At 36.0% G+C, this 19,509-nt stretch overlaps 1 protein-coding gene across 7 annotated transcripts in view; it reads right to left on the bottom strand.

Annotated features, from left to right (window-relative positions):
- Window positions 1–433: 433 nt before the first annotated feature.
- Window positions 434–19,509, bottom strand: part of LOC145169308 (uncharacterized) — a 28,745-nt gene continuing 9,669 nt past the window's right edge. For 5 of the 7 annotated variants that reach the window (XM_079087881.1, XM_079087879.1, XM_079087880.1 and 2 more), the window contains one exon: window positions 5,821–5,984. In XM_079087881.1, coding sequence (XP_078944007.1) covers window positions 5,879–5,984 — 106 coding nt within the window. In that variant the 3' untranslated portion in view covers window positions 5,821–5,878. Of the gene's footprint in view, window positions 636–5,820; window positions 5,985–19,509 lie in introns of those variants that run through there. The other 2 variants (XR_013742423.1, XM_079087884.1) reach the window with 1 other exon arrangement.

Raw genomic sequence — 19,509 nt, forward strand, 5'->3', positions numbered from 1 at the left:
TCACCTTGATCTTTCTTCTAGAAGTATAAAGTTTGAATCTTGATGATGCATTTGATAGATCTATCTAGTCTTGGGTGTTATGAACTTTTGGTCACTTTAGCGCATAAAGTTTAGATCTTGAAAGTTTATGACCTTTTTATGGATAAAATTGGAAACCTTATCCATCTAAACATCATATTGATTCAGATCTACATGCTTGAGACTTGGACTTAACGGATTAAGTTGGAAAAGATGCACTTTGGGTCCCTTTGAGACTTAAAGACTAGATCTTGGTTGGTTGGACCATTCTAATGGATAAAGTTGGAAACTTTATCCATTATGGAGTTATTAGGAACCATAAAATGCAATCTTGGTTCTTATATCCCTTCCATACAAGAGTCATGATGTCTTAATGGATTATTAAGTTAGTGTAACATCCCTAAAATGCGGTCCAAAAATTTCGTTTTTAAATCATTAAATAAACCATAGTTATCAAAATCATCTCATCAAAACATATGCCAAGTATCCAAAAACATCACAATCAGTGTATCATATCAAAACACATATCAAAAATATCAGAGTATCATCCCAGGCTGAAATGTCATGGTGTGTGTAATGCAGTCATCCCGAGCTCTTCCCCTTGCTATCGGAAGTACCTGAAACCAAAACTGAAAACTGTAAGCACGAATCTTAGTGAGTCTCCCCAAACTACCTCATATCATACACATAATCACATATAAACATAATGTTGGCCTTGCCCCTTCATCGGGCCCCGCCCGGTATCGGAGAATGTCCGGCAGCGGGCCCACTCGACATCGAGTAAAGCTCGGTATACATAATAACATATCAACAAATACACATAAAACATTCACATAACATAAACATAAACATATAAACATTCCTCGGGCCCCTCCCGACATCGGACCAAAATCCGGAACATACTAACATTCATCGGGCATTGCCCGGCATTGGACCGTAATCCGGAAACATACAAATACAGACACAAGCAAGAATCACGAAGACATCTAGCATACAAACATTCATCGGGCATTGCTCGACGTCGAACGGTAGTCCAGAAAACATATAAACATTCATCGAGCACCGCCCGACATCGGACCTTAGTCCGGAACATACTAACATACATATACGGGCCGACATTGATGCCTTCGACCCGTTCCTATAGGAGGAAAACTCACCTCAAATGTCGAATGATAGCTGAAACGTCTCTTGTAACACCCCATTTATTAAATAAATAAATAAATAAAAATAATAAACGAATAGTAACCCTAAAATCAATAATTATATAGCAAGGTGTGATTTCGAGGAGTTAACTGGCATAATTTTAAAGTTTGGGGTTAAAAGTGTAAGTTCCGGATTGTTTTCGTAAATATTTGTGAAGGCAGGGACTACTTGGTAAATTATGGGGACTTAATTTGAAGAGATTTTGGAAGCTAAGGGCTGAATGGTAACATATGGGCTTCTTTTGGAAATAAATTGTAGAGGAGGGGTTGTTTAGTAAGTTTTGGACTTAAAATGAAATGAAATTATGAATCAGGGGCTAAAGGGAAACTTCTGGACTTAAAATTTAAAAGGATTTTGTAGAGAGGGACCAAAGTTGGAAAAAGGAAACAATGTTTGATGGAATACGGGACTTGAACCCGGTGGTCATTCCTCCCGTTTTAAGGATCAGCGCCTTCACTAACCCTAAACCTAATCTCTATTCAGCCGCCACCTTCGTGTAACCTCTTCTGCCGCTGCCTCCGTGACACCATCGTGAGCCACCGGTTCAAGCTGTGAACGACGAGGAGCGGGCTGCGAACGACCGGAACCTCTCGGTAAGGTCAAACTGCAACTTATCTCTTCTGCCCTTCGTTCCTTTCGGTGTGTATGGAGTCGCATACACCGCTTCTGCCACCACTGCCCTTTTGTAGTCGCTATTTCTGCCTTTTCCGGTGACGGCCGCCGCCTAGGTTGTGGCTGTAGGAGTGTGTGTTCGCGCATACATGTTGTTGTCGGCGTTTGTGGTGGGGCATGTGTGTTGTTTGGCCGTAAATACCTGAGAAAAACCACCATGGCTGCCAACCATGGTGGTTTCCACCTTGTCATCTCTTTCTGCCGCCACCAGCTACCGTGCGGTGGTGGCTGTGTGCGTGATTTGTTGTGTATGACCGTATCTCGTAACGATAATGTTGTATAGATCCTTGCTTGGCCAGGAAACGGAAGGAAACTAATCACCACCACCTGCTGCCGCCGTTCCGCCGCCTGCTGCCGCCGCCCCGCCACTGTTAGCCACCATCTCGGGTGGCTGTGGGCTTTCGGGTGCTTTTGGATTGATATTTGGAGTACCTTTGGTGTTGTATCGACCGAAGATCATAATCACCACCACCATGAGGTGGTGGCTGCCGCCTCCTGCTGCCACCGGCCGCCGTGTCGGGTGGCGGTGTGCCTCGTTTGTATTGTGACTCGTTTAGGATGTTTTGACAAAAAGGGACTTAAACCCTAATGGGCCTGATAAACCCTAGTGGGCCCAATGAAACCGTAATAGGCCCAATGAAGCCCTAATTGACCTAAAAGCCCAAACATGTGACTAATGGGCCTAGTGAAACCCTAATGGGCCTAATGAACCCTAATTGATCAAAAGACCTAGCTATTGGGCCTATTGGGATAAGATGGGGTTGGAAACCCTAATTAGGGTTTAGAAAACCCTAATATTGGATTTATGGGCTTGGAATTATCGGGACCCACATTTGGGCCATTGGAATGGAATTGTGTATTAAGCCCATTCACACCATATGATTTATCTAGTAGAGTGATGGACTTAATGGATTAACTCCTTAACGGGTTAAGTGAGAAACACTTAACCCTAATTGTCATCTTATGTGAAACCCTAATTTCACTTGGGTTTATTGTTGGGCCTTTCTATTGGGCCTTGATGATTGGGTTATTGGTGGGCCATCCAACAATAATCATATGGACTAGAATATTTAGATGGGCTTTAGGGTAAGGCCCATATGTGAGGGATTGAGCCTAATTTGGAAAATTGAGCCATAGATGGGCCATAATTGGGCCTTCATGATTATGAGATGTTGGGCCATTAGAAATGTCAAATGTTTGGACTGGACTAGATGGTTGGGCCTTAGAATAAGACAATGTAAAGGTTTGGGCCCAATTTGGAAAATTGGGCCACATGTTGGGCTTTGGCCCATTACTTGTCTATTGGGCCTTTGGAGTGTGAGTTGGATCTTGGGCTTAGAACCCAATTATTAATTGGGTATTGTTTGGTGTTGACAGTTTGGGAATTTGTCATCCAGCAGCTAGAGTTTTATTCGCGGGACTTCAGCAGTGATAAGTGAGTCTCATCACCATACCAATGGGTCTAAGGCACCAAGGCCGGCCCATTTTATGATATGTGGTATACTAGCTGAAGTTGTATTATGTGACATGTTAGCTGGTTATGTGCTAGGAAGTATGTTAGTAGTATATGTGGTATGTTTGTATGGAAGACCATGGGAGAGCTCATGGCACCTGGATGTAAGACCATGTGGAGAGCCCATGGCTTTCCTACTATGTTGTAGTGTTAATGTAGATTCATTACTAATATGTCTGGTATGCATGTATAGGTGGTATGCTAGTGATTATGTGGTATGCTAGTTGTCTTTGTGATACTTGCATGGAGGACCATGGGAGAGCCCATGACACGTGGATGTAAGACAATGTGGAGAGCCCACGGCTTTCCTATCAAAGACCATGGGAGAGCCCATGGCACTTAGGTGTAAGACCATGTGGAGAGCCCATGGCATCCTGGAGTAAGACCCTGGGGACGAGGCCACTGCATCCGTATATGTTGATATGTATGGATATGTAATTGATATGGTTTATGTAGCTTTTATAGCTAATATGGATTATGTGATTATGTGGACTGTGTGGGGAATGCTCTGGGGAACTCACTAAGTTTCGTGCTTACAGTTTTGTTTATTGTTTTCAGGTATCATCGATTTGGAAAAGAAGGGCTCGGATTGATCGCAGTGCACACACCTATGTTTTCCGCATTGAATGATTTTGGGATGAACTCTGATAAATGTTTTAATTAACGATGTTTTGGATGTCTGGATAAAATATATCTATGTTTTGACTATATTAAAAATGAAATTTTTACCCTTGATTTTTGGGTCGTTACATCTCTGTCACGGAATCAGCTCTACTCACTCCCTGAATCAAAAAAACCCTTAGCTGCCATTTCATACTCATAACTCTTAGGGTCAACCATGGTCAAGGTCAAGTCTAAGTCTAAGTCTAAGTCTAAGTCAACGCTCAGAGTTGACTCAACTTGTCGAGTTTACCCTTCAACTCGCCGAGTTCCCAAAATCATAAAACTGTGAAATCGCGATCCAACTCGTCGAGTTTTCCTTCAACTTGCCGAGTTCTTCCCTTTAACAAAATCGGGATTCCTCGACCCAACTCGTCGTGTTCCTCCATAAACTTGTCGAGTTCTTCGGTCTGTTAGCCTTTCTTAATGCATTAAGCCCTTATTCTTTAGATTTACACTCTATACTCCGAATCTAGACTGAAAATGCTTCTGGAAGGGTAAAGTTTCCAATTTTACCCATTAATACCTTCCCTAAATGGATTAAGCTCAAACCCTAATCCAAAAAGGCCAAAGTCTTAATTCAAACATCACCAAAACTACAAGATATACCATGGGGTTATAGATCTGGACTCTATGGATAAGAAGATCACATAAAGCTTCAAGCTTTATCCACATGCATAACCATTTGGAGCTAGAAAGGCCAAAATAGAAGCTTATAGGTTGCATGGGACATCCATGGCCATAAAGTTGGCACCTTTATGCCATGAAAACCCCTCAAAACCTTGGATATGAAGTGTAATCCATTTGGGACGTCCAAGTCCCAAGAATCATAGCATTTGAACCAAAACAAGCAAAATAACCCCAACAAAGAGTTTTAATCAACTACAAGGCAAGGTTCAAGCTTTATACCAGCAAAATGTCGTGGATGAAGCAAGGTTTCTGGATCTACAAACTCCTTCTTGTGTCCTCAATCTTCTCCTACTTCCAATGGATTCAAAACACACACTAAAACACTTGAAATAGCTCACAAACACTCACAGTAGCATTAGGGTTTCGAGATCTAGGGTTTGGGACTTGGAGGCTGGAAATGAGGCCAACATGGAAGGTTTAAGATGCTTAAATAAGGTGCAAACCCTGGAAATTAAGGTTTCTCCTCTGCCAGCCTACTCGTCGAGTTGAGGCCTCTCAACTCGTTGAGTAGGTTACTTAAATTATGCAGCCCATATGATCTCTAATCGACGAGTTTGGGGCTTCCAACTCGTCGAGTTGCTCTTATAAATTGAATAATTACTAAATTAAATACGTACCAGGAACCAGACGTTACAGTTAGGGTTTTAGATTTTGGGTAGCCATAGAAAGTCATAAAGGCGGAAACTTTATTACTGAGAATGATGTTATAGGTATAGATCTGAGTTTGGACGAGAGGTCTTTAAGGAATAAATTATCGGACTGGATTGCCAATCTACAACGGGTCCAATTGTAACACCTGGTTCCTGGTATGTATTTAAAATCATAAATTATTCACTTTTGTAGAGGAACTCAACGAGTTGGGAGCCCCAGACTCGTCGAGTAGAGATGATTTGTGACGCGGGTTAAGAAACCTACTCGACGAGTTGGGAGGCCTCAACTCGACGAGTAGGCTAGCAGAAATGAAACCCTAATTTTCAGGGTTTTGTACCCTATTTAAAGGCCTTAATGTTTCATTGTGGTCTCCCTCACCATTTGTAACGACCCAAAAATCAATGGTAAAATTTTCACTTTTAATATAGCCAAAACATAGATATCATTTATTCAAAACATTCCAAAACATCGTTAGTTAAAACATTTATCAGAGTTCATCCCAAAATCATTCATTGCGGAAAACATGGGTGTGTGCACTGCGATCAAGTCGCACCCTTTCTTTCCTAACTGATGATACCTGAAACAATAAACAAAGTTGTAAGCACGAAGCTTAGTGAGTTTCCCAGAGCATACCCCACACAATCCACATAATCACATAATTCATATTAGCTATAAAAGCTACATAAACCATATAAGTCATGCATACAACATATAGAGATGTCGTGGGCTCGTCCCCAGGGTCTTACTCCAGGATGTCATAGGCTCCCCACATGGTCTTACACCTAAGTGTCATGGGCTCTCCCATGGTCTTTAATAGGAAAGTCACAGGCTCTCCCATGGTCTTTAATAGGAAAGTCATGGGCTCTCCACATGGTCTTACATCCGGGTGTCATAGGCTCTCCCATGGTCTTTAATAGGAAAGCCATGGGCTCTCCACATGGTCTTACATCCAGATGCCATGGGCTCCCCCATGGTCTTCCATGCAAGTATCACAAAGACAACTAGCATACCACCTATACATGCATACCAAACATATATGTAGCGAATCTACAATAAACACTACAACATAATAGGAAAGCCATGGGCTCTCCACATGGTCTTACATCCAGGTGCCATGGGCTCTCCCATGGTCTTTTATACAAGCACACCACATATACCACTAGCATACTTCCTAGCACATAACCAGCTAACATGTCGCATAATACAACTTCAGCTAGTGTATCACATATCATAAAATGGGTCGGCCTTGGTGCCTTAGACCCATTGGTATGGTGAGGAGGCTCACCTCGAATGCAAAAGCTTTCTGAAAGAAATCCTTAGCTGCTGCCCTGTCCACTTCCTGAGCTATCAATACCGATCAATATACCCAATTAGCAATTAGGTCCCATACCATAATCCTTAATCCATGCATTGGGTAAAATGACCATTCTACCCCTGGCCCAGTATAATCCAAAACTAAGGCCCAAACCCAAACAAAAGCCCAGCACTATAATGTCCATAAATCCATCAATGGCCCAATTTTCCAAATTGGGCCCAATCTCTACATAGGTCTTGCCATGAGGCCCAATCATTCTTTTCCATCCAACACACTTAGCATTCCAATGGTCTAATAATAATTATCCGATGGCCCAAGGACCAATCCCATTAGGCCCACTAAAGATAAACACTCCTACAAGGCCGAATATATGGCCCAATTTCCAAGTGGGCCCAATACCTTCACATGGGCCTCAATCTAAGGCCCAATAATGCTTCTCTAGTCCATAATCCTGTTTCCAATAGGCCCACGAAGGCCCACAACAACCTAGTCCAAGAATTGGCCCAACCCGAGGCCCACAAATGCGAAGTCCATTTCTATATTGGGCTACAAGGCCCAATAGCCCCAACTATTCCAATATTGGCCCAAAGATGCATTCAGGCCCAACTATCAGCAAATCCAAGCCCAAAACCATTAGGGCCAAAGGTCCGAAGTCCACTAAAGCCCAAGTTCTCCTGAGAGCGTACGCCCAGTGTACCTCTTCTGTACGCTTAGCGTACTGGGAGAAAGGCTATACACGTAGCGTACTACATAGTACGCCCAGCGTACAACCAACTTATGCACAAAATCCATTAAGTGCTTAATACTTGAACACTTTACGTCCCAAACTCAGATCTAGGTTGTTTGATGAGCCCTAAGGCATAAATTTGGCTACTTTATGCCTTTGCATGCTCCAAAAAGACTAAATAGCATTCTACTTCCATAAAAATGGTCTTAACTCTTGCATGAACCCATTAAGACCTTCAAGATGGCAACTTTCTATCTTAGGGACTCAATTAGCACCAAGGGTGGCAACCCTAAGCCTAAGAATCGGATTTTAACCATAAAGCTTCATCCTTGGGAACAAAATGAACTAAAACCCACAAATGAGAGATCTAAGATATCAATGGTCAAGTTCAGAGCTTTATACCTTCATCAAGCTGACAATGAGTCACAAAAGCCAGATCCATAAACTTTTTATTGATCCCCATCTTTGCATCAAACTCCACCTTCTTGAAAATGGGTCAAACACTCCAAAAATGGACTCCATAAGCTCAAAATGCCACCATGAATAGTTAAGGACGATTTCTAGGGTTTTGGAGGGTGGAGGATGAAGATATTAGGGTTAGGTGATGAGATAAGGAGCTTAAATAGGGTCCAAGACCCTAAAATAGGGTTCTGATCTGACTAGCGTACACCCAACGTAAATATGGTACGCCCAGCGTACTCCGTAGAACATTCGTGACCATCCTGGTCAGTACGCCCAGCGTACTCCAAGGTACGCCCCACGTACTGCCTTCTTCACTAGTACACCCGGCGTACTCTTTGTGTACGCCCCGTGTACTCGGCTAAGCCTAAAAACCACGAAACTTCCGAAGGCCATAACTTCTTCGTTATAAGCCCGATTCTGACGATCCTTATATCCACGGAAAGGTAACGAGGAGCCCCTCCACTTCTAACAACTCAAACCTTTCTTGAGACCTTCCGAACAAAAATTCATTTTTCATAAAAGCCCGAACTGACACTTTACCGAAATACCCCTACGCTCCAAAATACGAACCGAACACCCGGATCACTTCTAATGCATCAACCGCACCCAAACGGGCCTAGATCTTACATTTTCAAAAGCCTAATCCTTATGATGACCGATCTTCGGGCCACAGCCTCAGACTAGGAATCGATTCGGAACAGGACGTTACAACTCTCCCCACTTGAATTAGATTTCGTCCTCGAAATCCGTCCTTACCTTCCCAGCACATCCAACAATCTGGTCCATACCTCCACAATCTGGAATAAATACAGCCTTCCCAAGGCAACCTGATACAATCTGGTCCAACTTCTACGTGAAGAAACATATCTGTTTTCACTGTGGAACACCTGGACACATTGCCAGAAATTGTCCAAATCGTGCATATGTTCCCTACTGTGCACAAGGTTGGCAGAACGCGCCAAGAAGGAGACCCTCCAAAAGAAACCCTTCGAGGTCACAATCGAACAATGGCGACTGGAATGCGAAAAAGGCCAAGAACCAAACTCCCAAGGACAATAAGGGAATGTCTGACAAGATGCCAAATTCAAGAAATGGTTATGTTAGATCAAGATCAGTTAGGTCGAAGTCATCTCAGCGATCTGTTTCAGGTTCTAAAGCAAGTGATCAGGCGTCCATCCGATCAAACAAGAAATGGGTTAAACCCGACTACAGATGGATACCAAAGGTTCATACTCCCAAATCATCTAATGATTCTAATATTTCTTCATCTTCTGTGTGTGATAAACAGGATATGTAATGGGAGAGAGTACCTTGTGTAGATGATAATGGTCAACCTAGCTTCAAAATGGACTGGGTTCCAAAAACCATTTAATACCGCACTCTGTGCTGGAGCAGCTATGGAGGAATATCATTAGACTTCGGTTTATTGATAGTGGCTGTTCCAGGCACCTGATAAGAGACATCTCTCATACAATCTGGTCCAATTTCTACGTGAATAAACATACCTGTTTTCACTGTGGAACACCTGGACACATTGCCAGAAATTGTCCAAATCGTGCATATGTTCCCTACTGTGCACAAGGTTGGCAGAACGCGCCAAGAAGGAGACCCTCCAAAAGAAACCCTTCGAGGTCACAATCGAACAATGGCGACTGGAATGCGAAAAAGGCCAAGAATCAAACTCCCAAGGACAATAAGGGAATGTCTGACAAGATGCCAAATTCAAGAAATGGTTATGTTAGATCAAGATCAGTTAGGACGAAGTCATCTCAGCGATCTGTTTCAGGTTCTAAAGCAAGTGATTAGGCGTCCATCCGATCAAACAAGAAATGGGTTAAACCCGACTACTGATGGATACCAAAGGTTCATACTCCCAAATCATCTAATGATTCTAACATTTCTTCATCTTCTGTGTGTGATAAACATGTGTGTGATAAACAGGATATGTAATGGGAGAGAGTACCTTGTGTAGATGATAATGGTCAACCTAGCTTCAAAATGGACTGGGTTCCAAAAACCATTTCATACCGTACTATGTGCTGGAGCAGCTATGGAGGAATATCATTAGACTTCGGTTTATTGATAGTGGCTGTTCCAGGCACCTGATAAGAGACATCTCTCAACTGTACAACATTCAGAACTTAAATTGAGAGCATGTTTCCTTTGCGGAAAGGAAGAAGAAAAGGATCACAAATGGGGATTGTACTTAACGATGTGAAAAAATTTTGAATTTGTTCCGGAATTGAAACACAGTTGAGGCTAAACATGTTACTGCATTTGCGTGCTGTTCTCAGATCATCTGGATGCGTCTTCAATTGCTGAATTACGGTTTGAATTCTTTCGATACTCCTGAGTTTTATTCAAATGATTCGTTTCAAATACAAATTTTTATTTTTGTTTGTTTAAATTTGCGTATTTATTCCATTTCTTCCCCATGCACAAATTTAGGGGGAGAAATCAAAAATTAAAAAAATTAAAAAAATTAAAAAATATAAAATCAAAAAATTAAAAAAAAATGTTTTTTTTGTAAGTGTTTGGGTAGTGATATGAGATTCAGTGATAAAGGGCAAGTTAAATTGTCTGACAACTTTGATCCCAAAAGTTCTTGTTTTGTACATTTTGCATTTTTGTTTCTGATTTTCATAAATTTGTTCATATTGTCTTATACGCACAAATTTAGGGGGAGAATTAAAAAATAAAAAAATCATAAAATTTAAAAATACAAAAATATGTTTATATCATTTTTATTTCCTTTTTCAGAAAAAATCAAAATCCAAAAATATATTTATGTTTTTATTTGTTTTTCAGAAAAATCAAAATCCAAAAATATTTTATTTTTATTTTGAGTGTATTTTTCATTTTATTTTTATTTCTTAGTTATTTTTATTGTGTGCTAAGTTTATTTTTACTTTTTTTATCTCAAATTTTCTTTTGTCTTGAAATGTGAATTCTTAAGAAGAAGAGACTCAAGGAGATTGTATCGAAATTTTCTAAGTAAGGAGAAGAAAACTTGGAAAGGAATTGACGGAGGATTCAAATGCGAGTGATAGACTCTTTCATATTGAGACATATACCAGTCTTAATAGGCGTCTTCGCATCAAATGTTAATGATCAAAAGTCATTTTCACCATGACTAATGTGAAACACCCAACCACTCTTCGCCCATATCTAAATTTTCTCCATTTAAATCACTTCCACGTACTGGTACCCCTTGAGGTTCGAGTATAAAACAATTCGGCTAATGGTTACCAAAAATTATGTGTTCATGATCTTAGAAGTCATTGTCACCATGATTCTAAGTGAAACCCAAAATCCGAAATCCATCCATTACGACACCAGGGCGATTCACCCAACAGGGAAACAGATATCATTAAACGTCTTGCCAAGGGCCAAGTTAACTTGTTTAACTTGAAAAACTATATTGAGATCTTTGATCTAGGATATACAGGGGCTGATATCAAAATAGTCATGAGTACTTCACTGATACTCAACAAATCGCAGTGCGTTCCTCCGTGTTCACACAGATATTGCAAGTAGTCTCCTTCTGAGCCATGGTTGGGTCCTTGAACAACTGTGGTGAGAAGGGTCTTTATGATTCTGTGATCCACAGGGACTTTTTAGTCATGATTACTTTTCAAAGCGCAACGGTGATCGTTAAAGAATACTCATTCGAAGGAACAAGAAGTGAAGATTATTTTTCAACATTCAATTTTTCAACCCCAGAAGCAAGGTGAAGCTGTATTTGAAGTTATGTGACAGATTGCATTGAAGTCTCCTCAATCAATTTGCTGCAATCTATGAATTTGCTGAAGTGATCCAGAAGAATCGGTCTCTCTGAAGTATTTCAAAGCTGAAAGTGCTGATTTTCAAGAACCTTTACAAGGAGCCTCTACACCCAATGTGCGTTCAAGTTAAAATCTTTGAAAGAAGTCCAACTGTTCAAGATAAAGTCATTCATGCAGAAATTCATATGTTCATCTTGAAGTTGTGAAGAAATCAAATATTAGAGCTGAAAGCCAAAGATCAATGAAAACTGGAAAGAAAAGAAAGCAATAAACCAAGGGGGAGATTGTTAGGACTAAATTATGGTTTATTGTAAGTGAACAGAAAGCTTTAAACCAAGGAGGAGATTGTTAGGTCATAAATTGTGGTTTATACTTTGCTTTTCATAAGCTATTAGAGTTCTCGGTCTAGAACCGAAAACACCATGTTTTGGTGTTGTTTGGACCAAAATCACATGTGAATTTGGTTAAACTTAATATTGTTTTGTTTGGGTTTTGGGCTTGGGCTTGGTTATTAGGTCTAGGTATAAATAGCGTTATTTTAACCTAGATAGGTGTGTTGGACGTTCTTGGGGGCTGCCACATGTAGAGAACACGTTTTGGAGAAAACCAGAGAGAAAACAAATTGTAATCGAGAATCTTATGTACCCGACTATTCAATAATAGTGTGCATTGAAAATTAATTATCTTGGACTTACACTCACCGAAACTTCCGATTGATTCGTAGGAGAATTCCGGACTTACACTCACCGAAACTTCCGTTTAAAGTCGAGAATCACACACTCAGTGTGAGTCTTTATGGCCCCGTTTTACATTTTTTCAATTGTTTTGGGGGAGATACATACTTAAGTATTCTGACATAAGTTGATGACTAAAAGATTTACATTTTACATGCATGTAAAGTTGATGTCACATACTAAAACTTTTTAATAGTTATATATGCTACAAATACTATTTTTACCAATAAAGTTTGTTAAAAATATTGTGATTAGTATTTGATAAACAAAAGAGTTTTTATAAAATGTTAGACATCTTTATAAGTACTTGAAGAAATAAAAATGTTAGAAAAGAATAAGTTAATGAAAGTAGTATTATAATACTTGTAGGAACGAATAAAAGTGTCGTTAAGAACTTAGAACGAATAAAAGTGTCGTTAAGAACTTATGTCGTAATTTTTGATAGTTGAACATTTTATTACCAATATCTTGTCAACTTCATTGATATGATATGTATAATCACATGTATATATTAGGGTATAAGCTTAATTGTCATAAAGTCTTAATATGAAAGAGTTAAACGAAATATTAAAATAAAAATATAAAAACAAATTTTAAACTCTTATCTAGAGTATGAAAATAACCCACAGGTATATATATACTATGGTAAAATACGAAATCTCGTCGATAAATCATGTGTATGTATTTTTAAGACTAAGTTTACTTACGAACGAAAACAATATATTTTCAACAATAAGTAAAAGTTAAAAATACAATAATAATGGATTTAGATAGCAAACGGACAACTGACATAATACCGGCATATATGAGTTATTGGACTACGCGAACGGAACGTCCTCTCTATCGGATTGTAGTATGAAACTGCTCAAGTTATTACCGTCACATTATTTGAATGCTAAGTTAAATTCAATATTTTACTAAATTCACTAAGATTTAAAAATCTTAATAATTAAAAATTCGCGTTAGTGATCATCGAAAGCGACAAATTTATGGGCCGGAGAATTGTTGTCATGGAATTTATGGATTTTTTTATCCCGTGTGTATTTATGTGAGGAATTATCGAAAGGGGTGAAAATGGAGTTTTATGATGGGGTATTTTTCTTTCATTAGGATTAAAATCCTAGAATTGAAACCTAGCTCTATAACCGTTAATTTAATTTATGAGGGGTCTTATATTGTAGGTCTATGTACACGACATAGATTTATAATAAAGAACGTTGTGTAGATCTATTTCGTAAGGAATGATTTATGCGGGTTGCTCTTTTTCCCCGTCTGTGGTTGCTTGCTACCACTTCTTCTGATGAGGCAACATGTGTCAATTGTTTCTTTCTTTGTTACTATACGACTATTTGAAACGTTAGTAATGATCTTGATTCCTCCTTTTTGTTGTGCATGTGTGGATTGTGGAACGCCTATAGTGTCGGTTATAAGCTAATTGTTAGAATGGAGATTTATATTCGGAGAAGTATAGGTCTAGGATGAGTCAATCCTCCCAAATCCTCCCATAAAGGGCCGAAAGTGTAAGATTGTTTAGGTTGTTAACTACCTCTCTTTACGACATAACTCTCTGTAAGCGGATACGGTGCAAATAATAAAATCGTCACAAGAATAACTAATCCTTGTCGTTAAAATTATTTGAGTAGTAATAATATGCGTTATAATTTACTAGTCACTAAAAAATATTTTGATATATTGAAACGCTCGGAGTCAAAAGAAAACCTATAAAGCACATCAACATTATTGTTGACGTATTTTCAAAATGTATGTATCTCTAGGTGTTCAAAGTGTGTTCAAAGTGTGTTCAAAGTGACCAGAAGAACTCTCACCTAATGTGAGAACGAAGGATTGACGTTGGGAATAAATAGTCGGCTCTATTGTAGCCTTTTGTTCTGTTATTATCTTGCAGGATGTTGCATTCCACGTTTATCGCTTTTGGATTTATTAAGCAATGTATTTCTTCGCATTCGAATTCTGGAAGAATGTAATGCTGTGTAAATCCTGGCATTATTTCAATATATATTGTTGACTGTGATCCAAAATGTTTAGTCTCAACCCCGACATTTCCGCGGTTGGTCGGGGTTGGGGCACGGGTCGATGTATTCGACGGAGACATCGAACCCTATAATGGGGGGTGAAGGTGGGTTGCACCTGATCTTACATCGGCTGGGAATGAGAACTAAACATTCCTTATAAGGGGTGTGGAAACCATCCCTATTATAACGTTTTAAAGTCGTAAGGGCAGCATATCTAAAAAAACTCTGCAATTAAGCGTGCCCGGGTGAGAACAATCCAGGGATGGGTGACCCCCTAGGAAGTTTTCGCAGCGAGAGCTCAAAGCGGACAATATTGTGATACGTGTCAGAGGGGCATGTGACAGTTAACCATAAAAAAAATGAAGAAGGCTATAATGTGATGATTTTTCAAAAGTAAACTACATAGATGAAAAAAATGAAGAAGGGTATAATGTGATGATTTTTCAAAAGTAAACTACATAGATGATAAAAAAAGGCTGATGTTTCAATGTTGCAACAAAAATTAAAGTGAGTAGTAAAAATCTAAAAATGAGATGATTTAAAAAAAATGCAATGTACGAAAAAGTATGAAAACTGAAATTAGAAGGCTAGAAATAGGATGTTTTTGAAAAGTCAATATATGTTATCATAATGGTACTTATTAGTACGTAAATCTATTTACTATGTTATCATAATGATAAAACATAATCATGGGATCATTAAAACATTGATCATTTCACATGTAATAATGATAGAACAAAATCATGGGATCCTTAAAACATAGAACATGATCATATTTCATCTTTTCATGTCATCATTTCAATCCTAGCATTGTACTTTTTCTCATGTATGTTATCATAACTGGTTCATGTTTCTTTCAAGGTAAAGTACATACATGAGAAAAAGAAGTTTGATGTTTCAATGTTGTAACATAAAGAATAGAGAAAGTACAATGCTAAATATTAAATGATTTAAAAAATGCAATGTGAAAATAATAGGAAAGTTTGATGTTTCAATTGTAGGTTTTGTTCAAAGTAAAATGCATAGATAATAGAGAAAGTACAATGCTAAATAATAGGTTTTGGAAAGTAGAATGTTTTAATTGTAGGTTTTGTTCAAAGTAAAATGCATAGATGATAAAAAAATTTGATGTTTCAATATGTTATAGAAAGATAAAGTTAAAGTGCAATGCTAAAATTGGGATGATTTATGAAAATTGAATGTAAAATGGAGGTTTTTTAAAGTACATTGCTTTAATTGTAAGCTTTTTTCAAAATAAAATGTTTACATGAGAAAAAAGTTAAAGTGCAATCCTAAAAATGGGACGATTTTTTGAAAATCGAATATAAAATGGAAATTTTTCAAAATAAAATGCTTTGATTGAAAGTTTTTTCAAAGTAAAAAATGATTGATGAGAAATGAGACATTTGATGTTTCAATGATGTTACATAAAAAGAAAGTTCAAGTGCAATGCTAAAAATAAGATGATTTTTGAAAATGTAATGTAAAATGGAAGTTTTTCAAAGTAAAATGCATAGCTGAGAAAAAAAAGTTTGATGTTTCAATGATGTTATATAAAGAACAAGGTAAAGTACAATGCTAAAACTAGGATATTTTTGAAAGTAGAATGCTATAATTGGAAGCTTTTTCAAAATAAAATGCATAGATGAGAAAAAGAGAGGTTTGATGATTTAATGATGTTACATAAAGAAAAAGTTAAAGTACAATGCTAAAAATGTGATGATTTTAAAAAACTCAATGTAAAAGGGAAAGTTTTTGAAAGTAGAATGCTATAATTGGAAGTTTTTTCAAAGTAAAATGCATATCTAAGAAAAAAAGAAGTTTGATGTTTCAATGAGGTTACATAAAGAAAGAATTAAACTACAATGGTAAAAATGGGATGATTTTTGGAAATCGAATGTAAAATGGAAGCTTTTGAAAATAAAATGCTTTGATTGGAAGTTTTTTCAAAGCAAAATGCATAGATGAAAAATTAGAAGTTTGATGTTTCAAAGATGTTACATAAAAGTTAAAGTGCAATGCAAAAAATGGGATGATTTTTGAAAATTGAATGTGAACTGGAGGTTTTCAAAGTGCAATACTTTAATTGTAAGTTTTTTTCGAAGTAAAATGATACATGAGAAAAAGTTAAAGTACAATGCAAAAAATGGTATGATTTTTGAAGATGCAATACGCTAATAATAACATAAGGAAAAAGTTTAAGTGCAATGCTAAAAATGGAATGATTTTTGAAAATTGAATATAAGATGGAAGTTTTTGAAAGTAAAATGCTTGAATTATAAGTTTTTTCAAAGAAAAATTGCATAGATAAGAGAAAGAGAAGTTTGATGTTTCAATGAGGTTACAAAAACAAATGTGAAAGTACAATGCTAAAAATGGAATTATTTTTTAAAATACATCGTAAAATGAATGTTTTTAAAAGTAGAAGAATGCTTGAATTGGAAATTTTTCAAAGAAAAAAACGTAGATAAGAAAAAGAGAAGTTTGATGTTTGAAAGATGTTAAATAAAGAAAGGGTTAAAGTACAATGATAAAAATGGGATGATTTTTGAAAACAGAATGTAAAATGGAAGTTTTTTCAAAGCAAAATGCATAGATGAGAAAAAAAAAGAAGTTTGATGTTTCAATGATGTTAGATATAGAAAAAGTTAAAGTACAATGCTAAAAATGGGATGATTTATGAAATATGAATGTAAAATGGAAGTTTTCAAAGTAAAATGCATATATATAAAGAAAAAGTTGAAGTGCCAAAATGAGATGATTTTTGAAAATCGAATTTAAAATAAAGAAAGAGTTACAATGATAAAAATGTAATGGTTTTTGAAAATTAAATGTAAAATGGAAGTTTTTGAAAGAAGAATGTTTTAATTGGAAATTTTTTTAAAGTAAAATGCATAGATGAAAAAAAGAAGTTTGAAGTTTCAATGAGGTTACATACAGAAAAAGTTAAAGTGCAATGGTAAAAATGGGATATTTTTTATAATTGAATGTAAAATTGAAGTTTTTGAAAGTACAATGCTTAAATTGTAAGTTTTTTTTTCAAAGCAAAATGCATATATGAGAAAAGGTTAACATACAATGCTAAAAATATCATGATTTTTGATAATGAATTATGCTAATAATAACATAAAGAAAAATTTAAAGTGCAATGCAAAAAATGGGATGATTTTTGAAAATTGAATATAAGTTTTTTGAAAGTAGAATGCTTTAATTGTAGGTTTTGTCCAAAGTAAAATGCATAGATGAGAAAAAAAAAAAAGTTTGATGTTTCAATGATGTTATAGAAAGATAAAGTTAAAGTGCAATGCTAAAACTGGGATGATTTATGAAAATTGAACGTAAAATGGAGGTTTTTTAAAGTACATTGTAAGTTTTTTTCAAAATAAAATATTTACATGAAAAAAAAAAGTTAAAGTGCAATCCTAAAAATGGGACGATTTTTTGAAAATCGAATATAAAATGGAATTTTTTTAAAATAAAATGCTTTGATTGAAAGTTTTTTCAAAGTAAAAAATGCATAGATGAGAAATGAGACGTTTGATGTTTCAATGATGTTACATAAAAAGAAAGTTCAAGTGCAATGCTAAAAATAAGATGATTTTTGAAAATTGAATTTAAATGGAAGTTTTTGCAAGTAGAATGCTTTAATTGGAAGTTTTTTCAAAGTAAAATGCATAGCTGAGAAAAAAAAAAGTTTGATGTTTCAATGATGTTATATAAAGAACAAGGTAAAGTACAATGCTAAAACTAGGATATTTTTGAAAGTAGAATGCTATAATTGGAAGCTTTTTCAAAGTAAAATGCATAGATGAGAAAAAGAGAGGTTTGATGATTTAATGATGTTACATAAAGAAAAAGTTAAAGTACAATGCTAAAAATGTGATGATTTTAAAAAACTCAATGTAAAATGGGAAGTTTTTGAAAGTAGAATGCTATAATTGGAAGTTTTTTCAATGTAAAATGCATAGCTAAGAAAAAAAGATGTTTGATGTTTCAATGAGGTTACATAAAGAAAAAGTGAAACTACAATGGTAAAAATGGGATGATTTTTGAAAATCGAATGTAAAATGGAAGTTTTTGAAAATAAAAATGCTTTGATTGGAAGTTTTTTCAAAGTAAAATGCATAGATGAGAAATTAGAAGTTTGATGTTTCAAAGATATTACATAAAGAAAAAGTTAAAGTACAATGCAAAAAATGGGATGATTTTTGAAAATTGAATGTGAAATGGAGGTTTTGAAAGTGCAATACTTTAATTGTAAGTTTTTTTCAAAGTAAATTGTATAGATGATAAAAAGTTTAAGTACAACACTAAAATGGGATGGTTTTTGAAAATCGAATGTAAAATGGAAGTTTTTGAAAATAAAATGCATTGATTGAAAGTTTTTTCAAAGTAAAATGTCTAGATGAGAAATGAAAAGTTTGATGTATCAAAGTTGTTAGATAATGAAAAAATTAAAGTGCAATGCTAAAAATGGGATGATTTATGAAAATTGAATGTAAAATGGAAGTTTTTGAAAATAGAATGCTTTAATGGTAAGTTTTCGCAAAGTAAAATGCATACATGAGAAAAAACTTAAAATGCAATGCTAAAAATGGGATGATTTTTGAAAATTGAATGTAAAATGAAAGTTTTTGAACGTAGAATGCTTTAATTGAAATTTTTTTCAAAGTAAAAGGCATACATAAAAAAAAAAGAAAAAAAGAGTTAAAGTACAATGCTAAAAATAGGAAGTTTTTTTTTAAATCGAATGTAAAATAGAAGTTTTTGAAAGTAGAATGCTTTAATTGTAATTTTTTTCAAAGTAAAATGTATATATGAGAAAAAGTTAAAGTACAATGCTAAAAATGGGAGGATTTATGAAAATTGAATTTTAAATGGAGGTTTTTGAAAGTACATTGCTTTAATTGTAAGGTTTTTTCAAAGTAAAATGTTTACATGAGAAAAAAAGTTAAAGTACAATCCTAAAAATGGGATATTTTTTGAAAATCGAATGTAAAATGGAAGTTTTTGAAAATAAAATGCTTTGATTGGAAGTTTTTAAAA

The sequence above is a fragment of the Lactuca virosa genome, chromosome 4 (genome assembly GCF_052849685.1).
Source record: "Lactuca virosa cultivar CGN04683 chromosome 4, Lactuca_virosa_CGN04683_v6, whole genome shotgun sequence".
NCBI lineage: Eukaryota > Viridiplantae > Streptophyta > Magnoliopsida > Asterales > Asteraceae > Lactuca > Lactuca virosa.